Genomic DNA, 24,369 nt, shown 5'->3' on the forward strand with positions numbered 1-24,369 from the left:
GATTCTCATTAACGTAACACAGTAATTTGTCCCACTCTTTTACAAAAAAACAAAAAGAAAAAACAAAAAAGATGCTGTTACTGTTGTTGTACAGACATTTAAAGGTGCACTCAGTCAGTTTTAATATAACCTTTTAAAATGATTAACATGTATTTTTGAAATATGTTTAAAATGATGTACACTCACATTAGATGAAGACGCCAGTCATGCCAATAGCTCAATTAAGGCGATTTAATTTTACATTATGTGGGTCGCCCCTCACGGGCGCTGCCATGTTGACAGCACATGCCATCCACACTTCCACTAATTATGACAATGAACTAAAAAATGCTATTTACAAATAGTGAAAAACTACCTACCAACTATCTACCATGATTCGATAGGCTACACAACATGGAATAATTACATGGTATTAACATTTTATCCCCAGGTACTTCAAAGACTTCAATGTCTGTAAACCTTACTAATGCATTATAATACCTTTACTAATAGTAATAGTCAGTGTTGGGAAAGTTACTCTAAAAAAGTAATTAATTGCTAACTACTAATTACATCTTCTACAGTGTAATTAGATTTCTGTACTAATTACTCTGTCTGAAAAGTAATTACTTAGTAATGCATTACACCTAACACTGGTAATAATACCATAGTAATGCGGTATTTTTTAATTACTTTTTTTGTTAATGCACTGAAGCGCCGTCAAATATGAAGATCTGGTTTTGTGCTGTTGTTCTTCTCTCCACCCCTAGAGGGCGCGTCAGTGCGTCGCGCCGTGTGTCGCAGCTTTGGTGACGTTTTTCCAATCGACTCCAGAAAACTCTGTCCGCGGCCACGGCCTAGTGCTTTCGTTCCCTGTCTCCCGTCCTTTTATTCGCTCATGTCCGTCTGTCCGAACCCGAACCGAGCGGGACCCGCTGCCGTATGACGGGGTAAATACGGACTGTCGATTTAAACTGAGATTTGACCCCGAAAGTAAGTGAACTTACAGTAAACAGAGTGAGGAAGCGATGACATCCCGGAGGTGAGAAACTAGCAAAACAAACACGATAATCTCTTTATTTCTCATTTCTTATCACTTTATTGCCTCTTGTTTTGATGATAAATCCAAGTAATGTATTTTTTTAGTATATTTTGAGTGGCTTGAGCGCGAATTGAACGTGTTTAATGCCATGCATTAAATGATTGTAACATAACAGGACGAGACTGAAAATGTTTTAGTCTGAAAGAGTCTTTGAAACAAGGAATTACATTAATGTCATGGATTTTAAGACAGTAAAAGACACGTTTATTTATGGTAATTTGACAGGTAATTCTGTGTTTTGGCAGATTTGACAACAGACAGAGAGATGATGAAGTAGGACATGGTGTGTGTGTGTGTGTGTGTGTGTGTGTGTGTGTGTGTGTGTGTGTGTGTGTGAAAGAGAGAAGTGTGAAATGAGAGCAGTATGGTTGAATAAACATCATTTGACTTTATTTAGCTGATTGCGGTTAAGATCTGCCCTACATAAGGTCAACGTTGTTTTCATTAGACATGCGATAAATGGATGGATGGATAGATAAATACAGTTGAAGTCAGAAGTTTACATACACCTTAGCCAAATACATTTAAACTCAGTTTATCACAATTCCTGACATTTAATCGTAGAAAACATTCCCTGTCTTTGGACAGTTAGGATCACTACTTTATTTGAAGAATGTGAAATGTCAGAATAATAGTAGAGAGAATGATTTATTTCAGCTTTTATTTCTTTCATCACATTTCCAGTGGGTCAGAAGTTTACATACACTTTGTTAGTATTTGGTAGCATTTCCTTTAAATTGTTTAACTTGGGTCAAATGTTTTGGGTATCCTTCCACAAGCTTCTCACAATAAGTTGCTGGAATTTTGGTCCGTTCCTCCAGACAGAACTGGTGTAACTGAGTCAGGTTTGTAGACCTCCTTGCTCACACACGCTTTTTCAGTTCTGCCCACAAATTTTCTATCGGATTGAGGTCAGGGCTTTGTGATGGCCACTCCAATACCTTGACTTTGTTGTCCTTAAGCCATTTTGCCACAACTTTGGAGGTATGCTTGGGGTCATTGTCCATTTGGAAGACCCATTTGTGACCGAGCTTTATCTTCCTGGCTGATGTCTTGAGATGTTGCTTCAATATATCCACATAAATTTCCTTCCTCATGATGCCATCTATTTTATGAAGTGCACCAGTCCCTCCTGCAGCAAAGCATCCCAACAACATGATACTGCCACCCCCATGCTTCACGGTTGGGATGGTGTTCTTCGACTTGCAAGCCTCACCCTTTTATCCTCCAAACATAACGATGATCATTATGGCCAAACAGTTAAATTTTTGTTTCATCAGACCAGAGAACATTTCTCCAAAAAGTAAGATCTTTGTCCCCATGTGCACTTGTAAACTGTAGTCTGGCTTTTTTATGGTGGTTTTGGAGCAGTGGCTTCTTCATTGCTGAGCAGCCTTTCAGGTTATGTCGATATAGGACTCGTTTTACTGTGGATATAGATACTTGTCTACCTGTTTCCTCCAGCATCTTCACAAGGTCCTTTGCTGTTGTTCTGGGATTGATTTGCACTTTTCATACCAAACTACGTTCATCTCTAGGAGACAGAATGCGTCTCCTTCCTGAGCGGTATGATGGCTGCGCGTTCCCATGGTGTTTATACTTGCGCGCTATTGTTTGTACAGATTAATGTGGTACCTTCAAGCATTTGGAAATTGCTCCCAAGAATGAACCAGACTTGGATCTTGGATGATTTCTTTTGATTTTCCCATGATGTCAAGCAAAGAGGCACTGAGTTTGAAGGTAGGCCTTAAAATACACCTCCAGTTGACTCCAATTAGCCTATCAGAATCTAATTGTCTAAAGGTTTGATATCATTTTCTGGAATTTTCCAAGCTGCTTAAAGGCACTGTTAACTTAGTGTATGTAAACTTCTGACCCACTGGAATTGTGATATAGCCAATTAAAAGTGAAACAGTCTGTCTGTAAACAATTGTTGGAAAAATTACTTGTGTCATGCACAAAGTAGATGTCCTAAACGACTTGCCAAAACTATAGTTTGCTAATATTAAATCTGTTTTTATGACTTCAACCTAAGTTTATGTAAACTTCTGACTTCAACTGTAGATAGACAGATAGACAGACAGATAGATGGATGGATAGATAGATAGATGGATGCTGATGACACTTGCTTTGATATTTTGTTATCTAATGCAATGGATATGCATTCAGACATTTTTAAAGTGTAAATTAAGTGTCCAAATACTTTTTGGGCCACTCTAAATGTACACAGATGCATATTGCACTTTTTAAAATATGTAATATGCAAAGGAGTATTTAATATCTTACATTGTTGTGCATCTGTAGCTTCTTTCAGTGTTGTAATCTTTTTGAGAATATTTGCAGACATTTCTGAAGTCATTCATGTTAAATTTGATTTATTTGCCATAATTGACCAAATTGATAAGGTAGAGTTCTTCAATCACATTACTGAACAAAAATAACAAAACATTCTTCAATGATCTGACTGAAAAGATTATTCAACAACATCGTATGTAGTACTTTGTGTTGATAATTATTCTGTTTACTTGTCATATACCGAAGTCACTTTTGCACATGCTAATAGACAGTGTCGTGTTTCTGATGATAGGTGGTTCCATCCCAACATTACCGGAGTGGAGGCTGAGAACCTTCTACTCACTCGTGGTGTAGATGGCAGTTTTCTGGCCCGTCCTAGCAAAAGCAACCCTGGAGACTTCACGCTTTCTGTCAGGTGAGAAGTGATGATAAACTACAAGCTAAGCATTTGTTGCATAATGTTGATTTCCACAAAAACAATTTGGACTTGTTCCTCCTTTATTAAATTAAAATCTTTAAATTCAGTTTCTAGGGCTGGGTATTGATATAGATTTCCTAATTCAATTCCTAGTCACAAGCTTTCGATTCCAATTTTGATTCGATTCAGTTTAATATCGATTCATATGGGTTTATATCAGTTACAATGTCCCTTCTGCTTACATATGAAATAAATGATCTTCCAGCTAATGCTGTTAATTATACAGGGGACCTTCCAACTAGGTACATTACGAAAATATTACATTGACTAATTAGATTTTATTAGTTTTTCATCATTTTGTTCACATTTGGGCTTTTTAAAAATGAACAAATCCATGTATTTAATAAATAAATATGATATTATATTTCATATATAATGTTTTGTATATTTGCATAATTTGTACCATTTATAAGTATTTACATTGATTTGTTGAACACGTGCTAAAACCCGGTACTGTCTCTAACAAAACCGCCATTTCTGTAAAGAGCGTAAATTCTGCTGATTTAAATATCAACAAGGTAATTTTATGTTGTTGGCTAATGTAGAAAATACAAACTGCAAAACATTGCATCTGTAAAATTTTCAGCTATTATTGCAAATCAAAACAATACCTTTTATTATTTAGTTTTTTGCCATGAAAATAGCCATGGAAGGTAAATCAGAAACAAATGAAAAACATAATAATTAGGGCTGTCGATTTAATGCATTAATTCAGTGTGATTAATTATATAAATAGTGTGTTAAAAAAATAATGCAATTAATCATGTATAATAATAATAATAATAATTATTATTATTATTTTGGAGGGGCCAGTAAAAATGTTGGCAGAGCAAGTTCAAATCTGAAGTTCTGGCCTGATTTGGCAAGCAGAAAAAAAATCCTTATTGTTGAGCACTGTAAGAAGTTCTCTCTCTTTTTTAAAAAATTTTTTTTTAGGCGAAATGGCGCCGTCACCCACATTAAGATCCAGAACACGGGAGACTATTACGATTTGTACGGGGGAGAGAAGTTTGCCACGCTAGCTGAGCTGGTGCAGTATTACATGGAACACCACGGACAACTGAAAGAGAAAAATGGAGATGTCATTGAGCTCAAATATCCGCTCAACTGTGCCGATCCCACTTCAGAGAGGTGAGAACATTCGTAGCTCATTTTCTGTCTGTCCTGTCACGATTGTGAGAGAGTCGTGTTTTACGGCTGTTTTATTGGTGCCCAAATGCCCTCCTCTGACATTGTCTTTGTCTGCAAGGTGGTTTCATGGTCACCTGTCTGGTCGTGAGGCTGAGAAGCTGTTGACAGAGAAGGGCAAAAATGGAAGTTTCCTGGTAAGAGAAAGTCAGAGTCACCCGGGTGATTTTGTGCTGTCGGTACGGACTGGCGACGACAAGATGGACAGCAGCGACAGCAAACCCAAAGTCACCCACGTCATGATACGCTGCCAGGTGACGATAGATGATTTCTTGAAGGGAGAAACATGTTATTTTTGTGGATGTTAAAATACTTTCACTTACCCTTATTTTAAAGGTGTAGTGTGTAATTTCTGAGCCACTAGCATCACCATATGGAATTGCAACAATGCAACAAACAAAGGTTTTCTAGAAATTACACACTATTCATCTCATCAGTATATCTGGTTTCAAAACACGGTGACATTGAGCTTATTTCCTTGTGTTCTGTTATATAAGTGGGATATTATTGTGTTTTCAGCATGATCTGAAGTATGACGTTGGTGGTGGAGAGAAATTCGACTCTCTCACAGATCTGGTGGAACACTACAAGAAAAATCCCATGGTGGAAACGCTGGGTACAGTCCTGCAGCTCAAACAGGTGTGTTAATGACCGTTCACCATTTTTGTTACATTGAGGCACACTTATGGGCCTTTAGGATGTGTTTTGGGTTAAAGGAATATATTCTGTCATCTACTCAACTTCATGTTGTTGATGAAGAAGTTTGGCATTAGAAGTTTAGAATGTGCAAATGGCTCTTTTTTTTATTCAGTTAAAGCATACAGAGACTGTCAAGCTCCAAAAATGGATTGTAGTTCCTGCGACTTGTGCGCTATATTTCAAGTCTTCTGAGGTCATATGATACCTTTTAATGTGAGTAAATGATGATTTTTTTGGTGAAAAAGCCTGTTAAACATTTTTGTAACATGTTGATGTGTTTGTGCAGCCTCTGAACACGACCCGCATCAACGCTGCAGAGATCGAGAGCCGGGTGCGAGAACTCAGCAAGCTGGCAGAGGCCACCGATAAGGTCAAACAAGGCTTTTGGGAAGAGTTTGAGGTGAGAGCCGATCAGCACTCTGTTTGGTGTCATATTAACCAATCATCTGTCAATGTGTGAAATGGGAGTCATTTGTACTTCTGTGTACACAGACGCTTCAACAGCAGGAGTGTAAACTGCTCTACAGTCGCAAAGAGGGACAGCGGCCAGAAAACAAGAACAAGAACCGATATAAGAACATTCTACCCTGTGAGTGAACATCATCGGCTCCTAAAAACAGACTCTCAGTATGTGACGCATCATATGTGAATGAGCCAATGATCATGACTAACACGCTTGTTTCTGTGTCTCCCACTCAGTCGACCACACGCGAGTCGTAGTGGACGACGGTGACGCAAACGAGCCAGGATCCGACTACATCAACGCCAACCTCATCATGGTAATGATGCATTCATGTTATATTGTAATTACCATAATTACAAGTTTTCAACTAGTAAAAACTGTTCGCGTTGTTTTCAGATTTGTAATTACGAGTAAAAATTACAATTTTATGAAAGTTCAGACTTCTCCCAAATATCCGTTGTTTCAGCAGTTAAAGGGAGCTAGGTTGCTGCCTCTACACATTTTACTGTTTTGACTGCCATTTTACTTTAGCTGTGCACTTATGGTGTATCAACAAAAAAGCCATAGTATAATGACATCATCACAGTCTTGGGTGATGACATAGTATAATGACATCATCACAGTCATGGGTGATGACATAGTGTAATGACATCACAATGGTCATGAAGGTATAGTAGTATAAATACATCACTATGGTAGTGAATAATTTTGTAGTATAATGATGTCACCATGGTAGTCATTGATGTCATCAAGGTAGTGTATGATGTCGTAATAACGATGTTACCATGGAAGTCAATTATATCATCAATGTAATGTATTATGTCATAGTATAATTACCTCACAGATGTTGTTGATGTCATAGTATAATGATGTAACCATGGTAGTCATTGAGGTCATCAAGGGGGTGTATGATGTCATCAAGGTGGTGTTTGATGTCATAAAGCTTGCATATTACTTCACAGAGGTTGTCAATTATGTTATAGTATAATGATGTCACCATGGTAGTCATTGATGTCATCAAGGTAGTGTATGATGTCATAGAATAATTACCTCACCAAGGTAGTTAATAATATCATAATATAATTATGTCACCATGGTAGACATTGAGGTCATCAAGGGGGTGTATTATGTCATCAAGGTGGTGTTTGATGTCATCAAGGTAGTGTATGATGTCAGAACAATTACCTCACCAAGGTAGTTAATAATGTCATAGTATAATTATGTCACCATGGTGGTCATTGAGGTCATCAAGGGGGTGTATGATGTCATCAAGGTAGTGTATGATGTCATAGAACAATTACCTCACCAAGGTAGTTAATGATGTCATAGTACAATTATGTCACCATGGTAGTTATTGAGGTCATCAAGGGGGTGTATTATGTCATCAGGGGGGTATTTGATGTCATAGTATAATGATGTCGCCAAGGTAGTCATTGAGGTCTTCAAGATAGTTAATGATGTCATAGTATAATGATGGTACCATGGTAGACATTGATGCCATCAAAGTGGTGTATGATGTCATAGAATAATTACCTCACCAAGAAGTTAATGATGTCACCTTGGTAGCCATTAATTTTATCAAGGTAGTGTATGACATCATAGTATAATTATCTGACAAAGGTTTTTAATTATATCATAGTATAATGTCTCCATGGTAGTCATTGAGGTCATCAAGGTGGTGTATGATGTCATCAAGGTAGTGTGTGATGTCATAGAATAATTACCTCACCAAGGAAGTTAATGATGTCATAGTATAATGATGTCACCATGGTAGTCATTGATGTCATTGTATATTGACGTCAATATGGTAATGAATGGTGTCATGGCACAATGATGCCACTATGATAGTTAAAGATGTCATAATATGATCACATCATTACAGCAATTGTGTCATAGTAAAATGAACGGCATGAGTATCAGCTGCTGAAGTTTTAAAACAGATCAGGATATATTTGAGTTATGGTTGGTGCTGTGCCTATGTGAAAAGTGTGTTTAAAGTGCTGTAACAGTTTTTCTGGCCCTGCAGCCTGAAATTGAGACCAAGTGCAACAATTCAAAGTTGAAGCGGAGCTACATCGCCACACAGGGCTGCCTGCAGAACACCATCAGCGACTTCTGGAGAATGGTGTTCCAGGAGAACTCTCGAGTTATCGTCATGACAACAAAAGAAGTGGAACGGGGAAAGGTGAGGTCATTTGTAATGGTATGACAATTTGGAAACATTTTAATTGTTTTATAAAGAAACAATTCGATTTTTCTTTACAGCTCACAGAAATATTTATCAGATAAAGTCTGGTAGTATTTATATTTACAGGATTTTCTTAAAGTTCTGTGTGCAATGTTTGAATTTGGGTCTTTCTGCACAGAGTAAGTGTGTGAAATATTGGCCTGACGTGTCCGCGCTGAAAGAGTATGGAGCCATGCGTGTACGGAACGTTAAGGAGACGTTGGCACATGATTACATTCTGCGAGAGCTGAAGCTGTCGAAAGTTGGACAGGTACGGTAAACGCTGATACTGTTACATCACCCAAAAACACAAGAGTTTGTATGTAACACCTGCGATCTGTCTGATTATGCAGGGAAATACTGAACGTACAGTGTGGCAGTATCATTTCCGCGCCTGGCCCGATCACGGTGTGCCCGCAGACCCCGGCGGCGTGCTGGACTTCCTGGAAGAAGTAAAAATGAAGCAGGAGAGCATAACAGGGGCTGGACCCATCGTGGTGCACTGCAGGTGATGAGAACACATTCAGAAACACACCTCACACCTATCTGGGCTGATTATAATATGCTGTTTCCTGCCGTGTATGCTCGAGTGTGTACGCTGATTAAAAACGTTTGTTTCTGTTTCTTCCGTAGTGCTGGAATTGGACGAACAGGAACGTTTATCGTGATCGACATCTTAATTGATATCATCAGAGAAAAGGGTAAAGTCAGAGCAGCCAATTTGTTTTGTGTTCATAAAGGGAAAAGTTCACCCTGAAAATAAAAAAATTATCGTCATTTACACATCGTCATGTTGTTCCAAACATGTATGACTTTCTTTTTTTTGCAAGCAGTTTTAATCAATGGGGACAGGATCTATTCAGCTTAAAAAAAGACACAAAAGTTACATAAAATTAGTCCATATGACTCGTGCTATATTCCAGCCCTTCTGAAGCCATACTATAGGTTTGTATGAGGAACTGACTGAAAGTCATTATTCACTGGAAAAATAAAAATAATCAGGCTGGTATTTGTGAACTAATCAGCTAAAATCTTGATGTTTGATGTGCATTCATGAGCACTATGAGAGAAGTTTGTGACTTAAATTGTCTGTTCTTTCTTACCAAAACTTATCATCTGCCTTCAGAGGACTTGGAAAGTGATGCACAAGCTTCATGGACAACTTTTATGACACATTTAGGTCCTTTTGTAACCTTTAAATTGAGACTACCAACTGCAAACTTCCCCTTAGTCAAAATTGGAGCCCAATAATAATGACTTCTATTTTTGTTCCAACGATCTAACCAGTGGTTTGTGTTCTGCAGGAGTGGACTGTGACATCGACGTGCCCAAAACTATCCAGATGGTTCGATCTCAGCGTTCAGGAATGGTACAGACAGAGGCGCAGTATAGATTCATCTACATGGCCGTGCAACATTATATTGAGACACTGCAGCGCCGCATTGAGGAGGAACAGGTGTGTTCATGCGTGTGTGGACATGTTACGTTGTGTAAATACATTCTATCCACTACAATAGGATATTTAGCTCTATAAGTGGCATTACAAAGACAATAGTGCATTAAATATAGCTTTAAATTGTCATGAAGGTTTATGACATCATCCATCTTTTGCAGAGTCTGACTTATGATAAACTGTTTCCTTTGCTTGTTTGTCTTTCAGAAAAGTAAAATTAAAGGACGCGAGTATACCAACATCAAATATTCTTTGTCTGACCTCACTGGAGGAGACCAGAGCCCTCTGCCGCCCTGCACGCCAACGGCAACCTGTGCTGAGTGAGTCTGACACCAAACCAAACAAGCAAATGAAGTAACAACATTTTAAGTCCATCATTATAATTTTTTCCATTTTACACCCTCTCTCCAACCCTTACAATTGAACCGTTTTTCTACTGTACCTTTAAGGCGTCTATATGTAAATGACCTCTGTTATGATTGGCTAACCTCTGGGGATCGGTGTAGTTCACACTGGAGTTAATCAGGGCGGGGACAAGCTGCTGAATATTGAATAGATGTTGATATGTACATTTGGGTGGGCATATGTTAATGAGCTCATGGTTGAGCAACTTTGAAACTGTAGCTTCCCAAACAACAAGATACTCATAACTGTAGTTAAACTACAGTCAAGCTACTCATTTGAAAAAGTAGTTAGCTACACTACAAGCCACTAACAAGCAGCTAACTATATTTAAAGCTATTTAAAGAAGGAAATATTTTTAAATGTGTAACAATTAGATGATATGTAGTTATGGTGACATTAAACAATTAAATAAAATTGAAGGGGCCTGGGTAGCTCAGTGGTAAAATACGCTGGCTACCTCCCCTGGAGTTCGCTAGCTCGCTAGTTCGAATCCCAGGGCATGCTGAGTGACTCCAGCCAGGTCTCCTAAGCAACCAAATTGGCCCAGTTGCTAGGGAGGGTAGAGTCACATGGGGTAAACTCCTCGTGGTCACTATAATGTGGTTCGTTCACGGTGGGGCGCGTGGTGTGTTGAGCGTGGTTGCTGCGGTGGATGGCATGAAGCCTCCACACGCACTATGTCTCCATGGCAACGCGCTCAACAAGCCACGTGATAAGATGCGTGGGTTGATGGTCTCAGACGCGGAGGCAACTGGGAATCGTCCTCCGCCACTTGAAATTAAAGGAATAGTTCACTCAAAAATAAAACTTCTCTCATCATTTACTCACTCTCATGCCATCCCAGATGTGTATGACTTTCTTTCTTCTGCAGAACACAAATTAAGATTTTTAGAAGAATATCTCAGCTCTGTTACGCCATACAATGCAAGTGAATGATGACCAGAACTTTGTGCCTCCAAAAGGAAACATAAAAGTAATCCATACGACTCCAGTGTTTTAATCCATGTCTTCTGAAGTGATATGATAGGTGTGGGTGAGAAACAGATCAATATTTCAGTCTTTTTTTTATTTTATTTACTCTAAATCTCCACTTTCACTTTTACTTCTGAAAGTCACATGTGGTGCCTGTTTAGTTTCACTTTAACATCTGAAAGTGAAAGTGGAGATTTAGAGTAAAAATGGACTTAAATGGATCTGTTTCTCACCCATACCTATCCTACTGTTTCAGAAGATATGGATTAAACCACTGGAGTCATATGGATTACTTCTATGTTTCCTTTATGTGATTTTTGGAGGCACAAAGGTCTGGCCACCATTCACTTGCATTGTATGGAGCTACAAAGCTTAAATATTCTTCTAAAAAAATCTTAATTTGTGTTCTGCAGAAGAAAGAAAGTCGTACACATCTGGGATGGCATGAGGTCGAGTAAATGATGAGAGAATTTTCATTTTTTAGTGAACTATCCCTTTTAAGTGCTATTTTATGTGTTTTGAGTAAGAATATGTTCTTGAGTAAAGAAACTCAACACTTGATGGTTTTAATGTTCAGTTATTTACGCTGGGTAACCATTGTGGTGAATAGCGGCGCTTTTGCTTAGGTTGAGGACATGCTGTATGTTTCTGTACTCAAGGACCAATTATTACTTAATTTAGCATGCTAACATATGCTTTAGCTAGCTAAAAGTTAGCTAGCTTAACCTTATTATAAAAATCAGTAATGTAGTAAATAGATTAAAAATAAATCATGTCAGGGACACATAAAATCACTCAAAGGCTACTTAATTTGGTCACTTAAAAATACCTTTTTTCTGTTATGTTGAAATTACTTGAACAAATTAAGTTTTCTGATAAAGAGTTAGAGCTGCACGATTATGACAAATCATAATTGCAGATTGTTGCCCTTGATATTGTAATCGCGATTATAAATGTCAGTTAAAAGATTAAATTACCGTGACGTCATAAAGTAAGCAACCGTGCGGTTCTTCAGAGTAGCAGATTTCAATGGTGGATATGAGCTGCGCTCCAGTTTCTTTTAAGCATCTTTCAAGCATTAAATATTGTAATAATGTTTGTTAATGTTAGGCCAAATAAAAGTTATTTTAAAGGGATATCTGTGGCATAGGAGAAATATACTGTATGTAGGTTCTTTCTGAAGTACTGACAAAACCAGTTTTTACTTGATTCAGTATGCCTGTGTGACATGTAACAGGTTGATAAACACACATCCCCACACAATAACACCCCTCTAAAGCCTGACAAAGGTGATATAAAATCAAAAACATGCAATGTTCCTTTACCTCTTAAATTATTGGTCTACGTACAGTAAATAATATGACATATTCAATATTCAAACTTATTAACAGCCGATTTAAATTGACCAAGTTAATTACTGCGTTCAGTAAGTGCTATGATGGCGAGACGGGTGCCCATTCACCCCGTTAGATCTTCAATGGTGATTTTGTTCATGTAAGATCATTGTTAGATCATATCTGGCCATTTGCAGTTTTGTGATCAGAGTTTGTGTGATTCGTGTACATTTTAAATCTACTAATAGCAGCTGTGTGGCAAATGGGTCTTATTAGAGCAGACGTGATAACAATTACGGTGATTCGTGAAACATGCCATTCATGCCATATTCTTTATGTTGGCTACACCTCCAAAACAAGCTTAGAACACTTAAGCTTAATTACTTTATTGCTATTTTGTACAAATCAAATTCACATTGGCCTACTTATTAACATGACGGAACAAAACTGTTTTTACATTTTTATTTATTTATTATTTTCTCCCCATTTTGGCATGCCCAATTCCCAATGCACTCTAGGTCCTCGTGGTGGCATAGTGACTCACCTCAATCCGGGTGGCGGAAGACGAATCTCAGTTGCCTCCGCGTCTGAGACCGTCAATCCGCGCATCTTATCATGTGGCTTGTTGAGCGCGTTACCGCAGATACGTAGGGCATGTGGTGGCTTCACGGTATTCTCCGCGATCCACGCACAAATCACCACATGCCCCATTGAGAGCGAGAACCACATTATAACGACCACGAGGAGGTTACCCCATGTGACTCTACCCTCCCTAGCAACCGGGCCAATTTGGTTGCTTGGGAGACCTGGCTGGAGTCACTCAGCACGCCCTGAATTCGAACTCGAGACTCCAGGGGTGGTAGTCAGCGACTTTACTTGCTGAGCTACACAGGTCCCCTGTTTTTACATTTTTAATAAATTGTACACAGAAATCGAGCAACGCGACAAACTCTCCCATTACAATGACTGCCGTCACTCACTGCAGGTTTACTGTTTGAGCCCTGCAGTTCAGCGCAAGCTCAGTGACGCTCTGCACAAAGTTCTGCACTCTCGCGAATGCTCTCATTAAAAACTAAGCAGTGTAATCAGCATAATAAATCAATTGTTTACACTGCATCTATACCTTGATTAGAACGGTAGCGTTTTAGTTTTGTCGTGATGCTCATTTGCAGTGTATTTAACATCTACGTTCAAAGCGAGCAGTGCAATATGCAATTAATCCAAAATAATTCCAAAGTACTTTTCGCTCTTGTTCTACAGCTTCTTTTCGAGTGTCAGGTGAGGTTTCTTCAGTATTAACTTTAGTGTGCCACCGTGAACAGAGGTGGATCATAAAGCAAGCATGTGGGCATCAGATGGTTTAAAACTTGCACATTAGGATCAGGTGTCATTACTGATTGGATGGAGGACTAATTAAAGCGTCGGACATGTCTGTGATTGGTTAGAATACTCAACTGCTTCAGAAACATGTTGTTATTAGAAACCATTGACGCAACAGGAGCAGACATAAATTGAACACTGTAATCGTCAATTTTCACAATTACATAATCGTGGCAGCCGTAATCACGATTAGTTTTTCGATTAATTGTGAGCTAAACTAAGCGGGAAAAATTATGTTGATGTAACTTAATTATTTGAAGCAGATGTACATGATTTAATCAAGTAAATTCAAAGCATCTTTTTTTTCCAGTGTACTTTTAGTTAATGTCAGGGCTGGATTGGTAATCTGGCATACCGGGCATTTTCCCGGTGGGCCGACGCACTTTGGGGCCAATCAGGGTTGGACTGGCCATCGGGAGAACCGGGCCGGCAGCGAAACGGAACGAATGGGCCGTGATTTCTCTTCCCAGTCCACCCCTGGTTAATGTTTAATATTGACTCTTCAAACTTGTTTATTTCAGAAGTAGAAGGGAAATCCTATTTTCCACAGTATGGGCCTTTTAATAGATTATATGAGAAATTAATTCACAAATCAGCCTTTTCTTGTGGTTGTTAGAATTTGCTGTTTGTGTTTTACAGTATGCGTGATGACAGCTCTCGTGTGTATGAGAATGTGGGACTGATGCAGCAGCAGAAGAGTCACAGATGAGATTCAGATTCCAGCACTGTTTAAAACACGGGTAATTCTGCTCACTAAACACCTGAACTCATCAACTGTCCCAAAGATTCATCACTTTTTTTATTAGGAGATGTTAAGCAACATGTCAGTATCATTCACTTTCATAATATGGACAAAAAATGCAATGAAAGTGAATGGTGCTTGTGAATAGGCTTTTAGTGTTTTTTGTAGCCCAATAGTTGTACAATAATAACGTCTGTTTTTCTGTGTTGACAGGAAGTGCTTTTGTTGTTGCCAGCCGCTCCTGAACGCCTGAGATGTGACCGTAAATATACGGAGAGATGACACAAAAAAGACAAAAAAAAAAAGAAAAAAGTCTAGCGAGCGGTCCACATGAGCTCAGAGACATCTGGATGGAGTGAATTGGATGCATAGCCTTTTAACCCCACACTCTGAAACCACTGTGACTATCATGACGCCTTATACTAAAATAAACCCAAAACAGCCCCTGCAAAATCACATTCTTTTGGATGTGGACTTTGCTCAGATTCATTCAGGCTAAATTCAGCGCGTGTGGGAAAGCTTTAGCATTTTTATTCATCTTGAAAATAATCCCTCGTTCAATTTTTTTTGCCTTTCTCTTTTAAATGAAGCGAGAACACTTTCTGAGAAGCATTATGATATTCTAACGGAAAGGGGACGGAGTATCAGAAATAATCACGTCGTCTTTTACTAAAGTAATCGGGAACAAAACACAAGGGATTCTCGGCAAGGAAAGGATATTCTGAAACTAATGAAAAGATGTTCAGGTCCTATTTCAACCCCAAATCAAAAAGAAAGAAATATGAATTTAAATATTTTGCATTCAGAAAATGAAGTGAGTTTATTAGGACTGTCCAGATTTTTTCATCAATTGAAAATAATTCCCCCCAATTCTTATTGTGATGCGTTGGAATGTTTTACTTGTGTGCACTGGGGGAAAAAAAGTACAAAAATGCTGAGCATTTTTGTCTTATTTTCCAGTAAAAATATGTAAACATTCTTAAAACAAGATCAATTTACTTAAGAAGTGACGAGGTATTTTGCCTTGTTTTCAGAGAAATCGAACACAATTTATTAATGTTTAAGCTTATAAGAAAATAAAAAATAAAAATTGCCAATGTGGTAAAAGCAAAAGCAAAAGAAATGTGATTCAACAGGAAAACAAAGTTTTTATTTTTTCTTACCCCATTGGCATTTTTTTAAATTTAAAGCACAAACTCCTCTACATTTTGTTAGATTTCTCTGCAAACAAGACATCTTATGTCATTCTGGATCTCAAGTCATTTTTTCTTGGGTTAAGAATGTTTAGATATTTGTACTGAAAAAAGACAAAAATTATTTATTTATTTTTTGCAGTGAATTCCCATTATTCTCAATGGTGATTCTCATTACTATAGTACATTAGTTCGGTCTGTTTACAGCAAATACTACCATGGTGCATAAGTATTTTACCATTTAAATGAGATATATATATTTTTATCACATTACAATGGTGAGAATTTAGGAGGGAAATTTGCTTCATTGTCATGAAAAGAATGTCACAAAGCAAAAAATCTGAATGGTCCTAAAAATAGACTTCATGTTCTTGATTCAAAACTCATTCTCATTGCTTTCTTTTGATTTCAGTGTGAAATATGAGCATGACATGTTCTTGACAGGTTTCATTTAGTGCCAGCGCCATCTTATCGGTAGACTAAATTCAGACTTGAACGTGCAATCCCTTGTAGTATCAGGTGGAAGGATCAGTATTGTCCCAGTATGCGTAATTCAAATCCTGTGCTTATTTCCTCGTCCTCTGCCTTCACGTAAAGCCCAGCGTCCTTAAGATTCTGCTCCTAAACTGCAGGAGAACTTCAGTCCAGTCGGGTCAGGACACCCTCGCGTTTGCCTTTAGTCCCCTTCAAGAGAGATGTCCTGACTCGGAGTTCTGTGATTGAGGAGGTTTTTCATGGGACAAATTGTCCCCCGATTCCTGGCTTGTTAGTGTAACTGAATTACTGTTCTGCGTGCATCAGGTCACCCTGCAGTTGTCTTTGCTTGGCTGCAAAACCTGCATATTAGAATTTTTTTATTATATTTTGCTGTCTTTTTTAAAACAAATATGTGTAGTACTTGCTTACCAAGCACCGTATGAACTTAAATTTCCAAATCACTGTTTTTAAAGTGACTGCACATTTGTTACCCTGGTGATTTCTAGCTTGTAAAGAGCTTTGGATAAATTAGGGGTCTGAAAAGTGTTGTAAGGGCCCTCTATGATGGACAAACTTGATTTATATTTGTATTGTTTTTCCAGAGTCACATGCCTACATTTTCTTGCAATGCTGTCTTCTGATTTTCGATTTCTTTTTCTCCTTTAACACTTTAATATTCACTTTTGTTTCTTATTGCATTCGATGTCAGCAGTATTTTGTAATTCATTTATTTAAAATGCTTTTCGCATGTGCTTTTAGAAAGTTATTGCATCTTTCCTTGTATTTTCGAACACACTCTGACAGCATTTGGTGTCAGCAAGTCTTTCTGTACTTCATTCATAGCCTTTACAAAAAAGTGTCTTTGCCAACTTGCAGTTACATTCATCGTTTCTAGCCTTGATTGACTTTCTTCACTCAGAACTACGGCTTTGTGTAAAAATACAGAAAAACACTGAGTCAGTGCTCTTGGAGTTTGTTTTCCCACAGGCGGTGAGGACAGCCTGTTAGCCCAGGGGACGTATCATGTATCCGGCGTACTGTTGTGTGTTTATTGTCCTGAAGAGTGCAAGTGTGTTTGTATCTGAGAATGCTGCTCTTTGCTTTTGAAGTCCTGTCTTCTTTTTCAACCATGCATTTTTCTTTTCTTTTTCTTTTCTTAAAGGAACAACACTTTGTCTCAATGTTGTAAATATTTACACACAACTGTGTGTGTGTGTGTGTGTGTGTGTGTGTGTGTGTGTGTGTGTGTGTGTGTGTGTGTGTCAGTGACCAATTTATTATTTTTACTTTAAAAATGAAACATAGTCCCAGATCTCTTCACAACGCTACACGGAAAGCAAACGGTCCGAAACAACTATTATGAATACTTCTTCATCGTGAAGAGAAAAACGATGGTTGTGGAACTCAATGCAAACAAACTATATTTTTTAAACTTGTATATTGTACATGATTATCTTGTAGAGGAGAATGTACTTACTAAACATGTGTAATTGCCATTAAGATATACTGTATGTTTAACCCAGCATCTCTTCTCATGCCAGACAGTGAGCCTTACACAAGCTAAAAGGGTTGATCGTGTTGTTTGACTAGCAATGCAATTAACCAACATGAACTCCTACATAACAATAAACAAGAAGCACACAACTTCATGATTGTCTTATAATTTTTGTTTTGTAATTGGATGGATGGACATATATTGAGTTGTAGATAAGCTGGCAGACAGACAGACAGACAGACAGTGGTAGGTAGGTAGATGGATGGATGGCAGACAGGTGCCATTACGATAGATTGATATGTTTGATTCAGCAGCAAGTGAAATACATTTTACAGAATGCTTGGCTATGTATCTTCTCTGGACATTTAATTTGGCTTCTTCTCCCCCTCAGAGCTCTGTTCTCAGGTACTGCTGACCAGTAAAGATAGTTTTGTTGTAATCTTGAAGTCACATGGACAATTGGCAACCTTCTGACAATATTAAACTATATAAACTGTTGCAAAAGCAATTAAATGAAACAAATGGATTGCAGCTGTGCAGCAGAATGGGAACGTGTGCAGTCGGTTTATTGGGAGAAAGCCAGCTGTTACGCCACAGGGCTGTGACGGACGTTCTTGTGAATGACGCTGTGGATTTTTCTGGGAGGCTGAAGGGACTTGGTATGGAATATTCCCTAAGGAAAGAAAACATCACACATGAGATCTCTTTTAATTTCTCAGTTGTTTCTCCTAGATTGTAATGGAGATTAAATGGAGACTTTTTCTATAGTCTTCTGCTTCCTAGTGGTTTCTCCTGAGAAAAAGACCTCTGTAATCTCGTGTGAGACAGTCTCATGGAATCTCAATATCAAACTTGACATTTCCCATTAAATTCTTCCAAAACTAGATAGGTATTAAGATGGACTGCAGGGGTCCTGACCTGAGATCAGTGTCTGAATGAAGCTCTGAATGAGCTCCCAAAACTCTTCGGACTGACCGTCATGTTGCGAGGAGACCACATTGTGTGCATGGTTTTTAAGCGAATAAATCCATACAATGATGGTGTTAACCAGAATTTTTAAGCTCCAAAAAGCACATAAAGGCACCATAAAAGTAATCCATACAACTCTAGTGGTTTAATCCATGTCTCCAGAAGCAATATGATAAGTGTGGATGAGAAACAGATCAATACTCGAGTGCTTTTTTACTATAAATCTACGCTTTCACTTCCACATTCCTCTTTTTGGCGATTCACATTCACTATGCATTTCTTAGCTCAATGGCAAATAGTTTTTACTTGTTTTAACTATAAACCTCACTAAATTTAGTAAGACATCTCTGAAAACAAGACTTTATAGCTTATGTCGTTCTGCTTCTCAATAATTATTATTTTTTTCTTGTTTAAAGGATGTTTAGATATTTTTACCACAAGTAAGGCAAAAAAAAAAGAAAAGTTTTTTTCCCAGTGCAGTAATATGATATACATCATAGTACTTTTTGTAAGGGAACTGTATTAAAGATGGTATTTTGATGCAAACTACAGTATGTCTACCATGGTGAAGGTTTGTAAGGGTGATTCACTACAAAAATAATCACCAGAGGGCAGTAGAATCACATGATGATGCATGCTCACTTACGATATTTCTGTTCAGTGTTTCTGATTACAACAAATTGTAGTATAATTGGTCATTTTGCTCTCATTGAGGCGTCTGTGACCTTTTAAAACTAATGAGCCAAAGAGCAAGACAGTAATTAAAAAGAGTTCATGTATGAAAAACAGAAATGAATACAAAGAAATCCAGAATAGACTGTGTGTGGTTAGGCAGAGGGGGGTAGACTTAAAGGAATGTTCCGGGTTCAACACAAGCTCAGCTCAATCAACAGCATTTGTGGTATAATGTTGATAACCACTAAAACATTTATTTTAATTTTTTATCCCCTTTTCTCCCAGTTTGGAATGCCCAATTCCCACTACTTAGTAGGTGCTCGTGGTGGCGCGGTTACTCACCTCAATCTGGGTGGCGGAGGACAAGTCTCAGTTGCCTCCACTTCTGAGACCGTCAATCCGCCCATCTTATCATGTGACTCGTTGTGCATGACACCGCGGAGACTCACAGCATGTGGAGGCTCATGCTACTCTCCGCGATCCACACACAACTTACCACACGCCCCATTGAGAGCGAGATCCACTAATCGCAACCACGAGGAGGTTACTCCATGTGACTCTACCCTCCCTAGCAACCAGGCCAATTTGGTTGCTTAGGAGACCTGGATGGAGTCACTCAGCACACCCTGGATTCAAACTCGCAACTCCAAGGGTGGTAGTCAGCGTCAGTACTCGCTGAGCTACACAGGCCCCCATAAAATTGAATCTTGATTCGTCCATCCTTTTCTTTCAAAAAGGAAAGATTTTGTTTCCAGTGAGACACTTACAATGGAAGTCAATGGGGTCAATCTGTAAACATTAAAATACTCACTGTTTCAAAAGTATAAACACAAGACGTAAACAATATGTGTGTTAACAAGATTTTAGTGTGATAAAATCACGTACTAACCGCATCTGTGTGAAGTTATATAAACTTTTATAACTTTGTTGCCATGATGACATAACGCTGCAAACCCTAAAACTTCAAAATGATGAATTTAAGTAACTTTTCAGCTCAAATAATACACAAGTTTTAACAGAATAATTCATGTAAATGCTTTTATAAATTTATAAGCTTCACATTTCTGCCTTTAAACCCTCCAACAATTGGCCCCATTGACTTCCATTGTAAATGCCTTATTGTATCCTGATTTTTGCTGTTTTTAAAGTTAATGAGTTAATGCCACAAATGCTGTCGATTGAGCTTAACTTGTATTGAACCCAGAACATTTCTTTAAAGTGGCAGTTCACCATAAAAATGAAAAGTCTTGTCATTATTTACTCACCCTCATGTTGTTCCAGAACTGTATGAACGCAAAAGATGTTCGGCAGAATGTTAGTTTCAGTCACTATTCACGTCCATTGCGTCTTTTTCCATATAATGAAAGTAAATTATCTCATTTTGTACTCCATGTGAAAAAGAAAGTCACGTGGGTTTGGAACAAGATGAGGGTGAGTAAATAATAACAGAATTCAATTTCTTTTTTTGGGTGAACTATCACTTTAATAAATGTCTACATCTTCATCAGGTATGTGCCCTGTAAATAAATTCTCTGCTCTTTCTCACTGGATCAGACCGCATGTGACTCGATCATATAAGAGGGGGTGGGGATTTGGTTTTCTTCTCCCTAAAGACAGAATTAAAGCATCATTCCTGCATCAGGGTGGAGAAGAGAGAGAGAGTGCGAGGCATCTTAATTTCTTCTGCTGAGCAGAGGAGAGACCATCACATCTCAGCATCAGCGGGTGAGTGACTCCACATCGCTGACAGCTTGCACCAACTTCCAGGGCTATTAAAATTCAGCATCTATATTCTAATTGATGCAGAATAGCCCTGGATAATATCTTTATGTGTGTTAATCTAATATAGAATGAATAACATGGTTATTTCTTTTTAAGCATTTAGGTAAAGTTAGAGCCTAATGTGTAAATTGCTTGTTTGTTTTAATGCATCGGTTTAAAGTGAAAATACATCAGTTAGAGTAAAGTTTAATGATTATGTATGACTCTAAAGGCTTTCATAAATAATTCAGCATGTCAAAACTAATATTTGTAATATCTTCTTGGACTATTTATGGTAGCATGCTATCATAAGACATCAATGTGAAGTACTGTATGTCTATAAACGCTTAAACATTGCAAATAGAATGCAACACAGATGGCTGATATTTCATGCATGTCTTGCAATTAATGTGATGTGAACGCTTCTGTCTGGTACTAGTTTGTCTGGGGAATAAATACCTTTTGTGTAATTTTTTGTTTTATTTAATTTTTTGCATATACATGGATGTTTTTAAAGGAACAGTTCAACCAAAAACGACTTATGTCATTATTAACTCACTCTTATGTCATTCCAAACATGTATCGCTTTCTTCTGTGGGACACAAAAGGAGAGCCAAGCTTCTCTTTTCAATACAATGAAAATGAATAGTGACTATGGCTGTAAAGTAAGATTTTCAGTGAATAATAACTTAAATATCAATATGTTCCTCGTACAAAGTTATCATATGGCTTCAGAAGACTTTGATATGGTGTATGAGTCGTCTGGGCTATTTATGATGCTTGCAAGGTGCATTTGTTGTCGTTTTGGGGCTTAAAAGTTACCTGGTCTCATAGAAACACATTACCTACATTATTTGCTAAATGTGTTTTACGTGGCTCGTTGTACGAATCGTGGCAGTTTCCTGGTGAAATAAACAATAACAATGACTTTTATTCTCTTTCACATAAATCACGAGTAAAACGGCAGATTATCAGTTCATAAACACTTACTTTTTGCCCTGTTCCTCACACAATGCTATCTTATGACATCTAAACACTTTTACTGTAGCGCATGATTTATTTTAATGTTTGTTTTACATAAACAACTACATTTATATGCTTGTTTGAATGCAACTGATATCGCATTGCACTTGCGATGCAAAGCACCAAGGTATGAGTCCTGAAGAGCACGCAAGCCGAAAGTGTCATAGAAGCACCACAAAATGACGTGATTGTGTTTTTCATCTCACGTTTGCTTATTCAAACACTATCGGTTAGGTTTAGGATTTAGGGTAGGGAGGTTGGTTTTGTTGATTAAAACAATTAACCTTAAAATCCTCGTCTGTTTGGAAGAACATTGAACTCGCGTTTAACGCCACACAGTGGATATTGCACCTCAGAACAACTTCTTAATAATGCTTGTCTGCAGTGCATGATGTTTGGATATGTGACTTTGGTTAAATGGCATTTAAATGTTCTATGATGCAAAAGGTTGCTGAATTGTTTCCTTTAATTTTTTGCACAAGGAGCTAACAAGTCTGAGTCATATAGACAGAAATTGGCATTAAGTTGCTTAGCATCGAATGAGAGAGCAGATCAAATAGTTGTGAACAGCTCAGAGGGCTTTTGAATGCAACATCCTCATGAGACTTCTAATGTGTGTGTTATGTAATGGGAAGTTGAGTCTTCTCGGTCTGGCCGATGCTTTTGTGTGCGAGACAAAGATCTGACGATATTCAGAGGCAATAGATGTTGCTTGACAGACACATCTACAATGGAAAAGAACAAAGTTTTTGACTGCATGTTTAATGTTCCCAGCTTAAAAATACTTTTTCTTTGCATATCAAAGCATCTTCGAGTTTGTGATCACAGACAACAAGCCATCTCAGAAAATGTGCATTGTTACCGTGCTGTCATGCAGCCTCGCGGCAACACAGTTTGTATAAAAGGTCACAATTGCATCCAATCTAGGTTTTTTTTCTCCACTAGTAGCAATCCCAGTGAACTTTCAGTTCAAATCTTTCTCTATTTCTTAATGCTTGACTGATTAGTTGTATATTTGCTCTTATGAGATCACCTATCAACTCTCAACATGCAAAGGTGCAAGCGGATGGTTATTAAAGGGATAGTTTGCTCAAAAAAAAAAAAAAAAAAAAAAAAAAATTCTGTCATTATTTACTTACCCTCATGTTGTTCCAAACCCGTATGACTTTTTATCTTCCATGGAACACAAAAGGAAATGCCAGACAGAATGGTGGCCTCAGTCACCATTTACTACTTTTGATTGTAAGGAAAAAAAGATGCAATGAAAGTGAATGGTGACTGAGATTGCCAGTCCCTAACATTCTGGCTAATTCACACCATTTACTTTGAAAAAACTTGCAGAGAAAATTACAATTTTGTCATCATTTACTCACACTCATATTGTTCAAAACCCATATGACTTTCTTTCATCTGTGAAAGAAGATGTTAGACAGAATGACAGCCTCAGTTACCATTCACTTTCATTGCATCTGTTTTCTATACAATGAAAGAAGTAAATGAAAGAGAATGGTGACTTAATCTGTCAGTCTCTAACATTCTAGCTAATTCAATTTGTACTGTTTTTTTTTTGTTTGTTTTTGTTTTTTTTTTTACAGTAAAATTATTATACTGCAAGGGCGTAGCCAAGAATGAATTTTTGGATGGGCCAAAGGAAAAATGGATGGAAGTTTTTTTTTATTTTATTTTATTTTTATTTTTACCAAATGTTCCTTAACAACAGAAAGGTGGCACATTCAAACACTTCTTTCACATTTTTAGAAATCAGAATTTATGCATTTTTTAAACTATAAAAAAAATAAATATATATTTTTTTTCTCCACAATTTGGAATGCCCAATTCCCAATGCGCTCTAAGTCCTCTTGGTGGCGTAGTGACTCGCCTGGCAGAGGACGAATCTCAGTTGCCTCCGCGTCTGAGTTACCTCGGAGACGTAGCACGTGTGGAGGCTTCACACCATCCAGGGGTGGTAGTCAGCGTCAGTACTCGCTGAGCTACCCAGGCCCCCATTAAAAATATATATTTGAAGTCAAAGAATAATCTGTAATATTCTGGGTTTATA

At 37.9% G+C, this 24,369-nt stretch overlaps 2 protein-coding genes across 3 annotated transcripts in view; both read left to right on the plus strand.

The window, feature by feature from the left end:
• Positions 1–798: 798 nt before the first annotated feature.
• LOC127432581 (tyrosine-protein phosphatase non-receptor type 11) lies at positions 799–15,840 on the plus strand. Of its 2 annotated transcripts, XM_051683856.1 has the most exons (17): positions 799–1,021; positions 2,704–2,821; positions 3,669–3,791; positions 4,791–4,985; positions 5,104–5,296; positions 5,562–5,681; positions 6,028–6,141; positions 6,234–6,330; positions 6,441–6,520; positions 8,231–8,389; positions 8,571–8,702; positions 8,785–8,939; positions 9,065–9,132; positions 9,736–9,887; positions 10,092–10,204; positions 14,615–14,715; positions 14,931–15,840. In XM_051683856.1, the coding sequence occupies exons 4-16, from the start codon at positions 4,897–4,899 to the stop codon at positions 14,682–14,684; spliced, it is 1,542 nt and encodes a 513-aa protein (XP_051539816.1). In that variant the 5' UTR covers positions 799–1,021; positions 2,704–2,821; positions 3,669–3,791; positions 4,791–4,896; the 3' UTR covers positions 14,685–14,715; positions 14,931–15,840. The 2 variants fall into 2 exon arrangements, with proteins under 2 accessions (XP_051539816.1, XP_051539815.1); XM_051683855.1 differs by lacking the exon at positions 2,704–2,821.
• A 5,172-nt stretch (positions 15,841–21,012) lies between these two features.
• The window catches only part of LOC127432579 (rabphilin-3A-like), a 30,477-nt gene continuing 27,120 nt past the window's right edge, over positions 21,013–24,369 (plus strand). The window contains exon 1 of the mRNA XM_051683853.1: positions 21,013–21,251. The gene's annotated coding sequence lies outside the window, so the exon portion shown is untranslated. The remainder of the gene's footprint in view (positions 21,252–24,369) is intronic.

This window comes from Myxocyprinus asiaticus, chromosome 42 (assembly GCF_019703515.2).
Source record: "Myxocyprinus asiaticus isolate MX2 ecotype Aquarium Trade chromosome 42, UBuf_Myxa_2, whole genome shotgun sequence".
Lineage (NCBI taxonomy): Eukaryota > Metazoa > Chordata > Actinopteri > Cypriniformes > Catostomidae > Myxocyprinus > Myxocyprinus asiaticus.

Bases quoted from the DNA above. Each gene is read 5' to 3' on its own strand.
- LOC127432581 (XM_051683855.1), top strand. The intron at 3,792-4,790 runs GTGAGAAGTGAT...ATTTTTTTTTAG, and splicing joins GACTTCACGCTTTCTGTCAG to GCGAAATGGCGCCGTCACCC. The intron at 5,682-6,027 runs GTGTGTTAATGA...GTGTTTGTGCAG, and splicing joins CAGTCCTGCAGCTCAAACAG to CCTCTGAACACGACCCGCAT.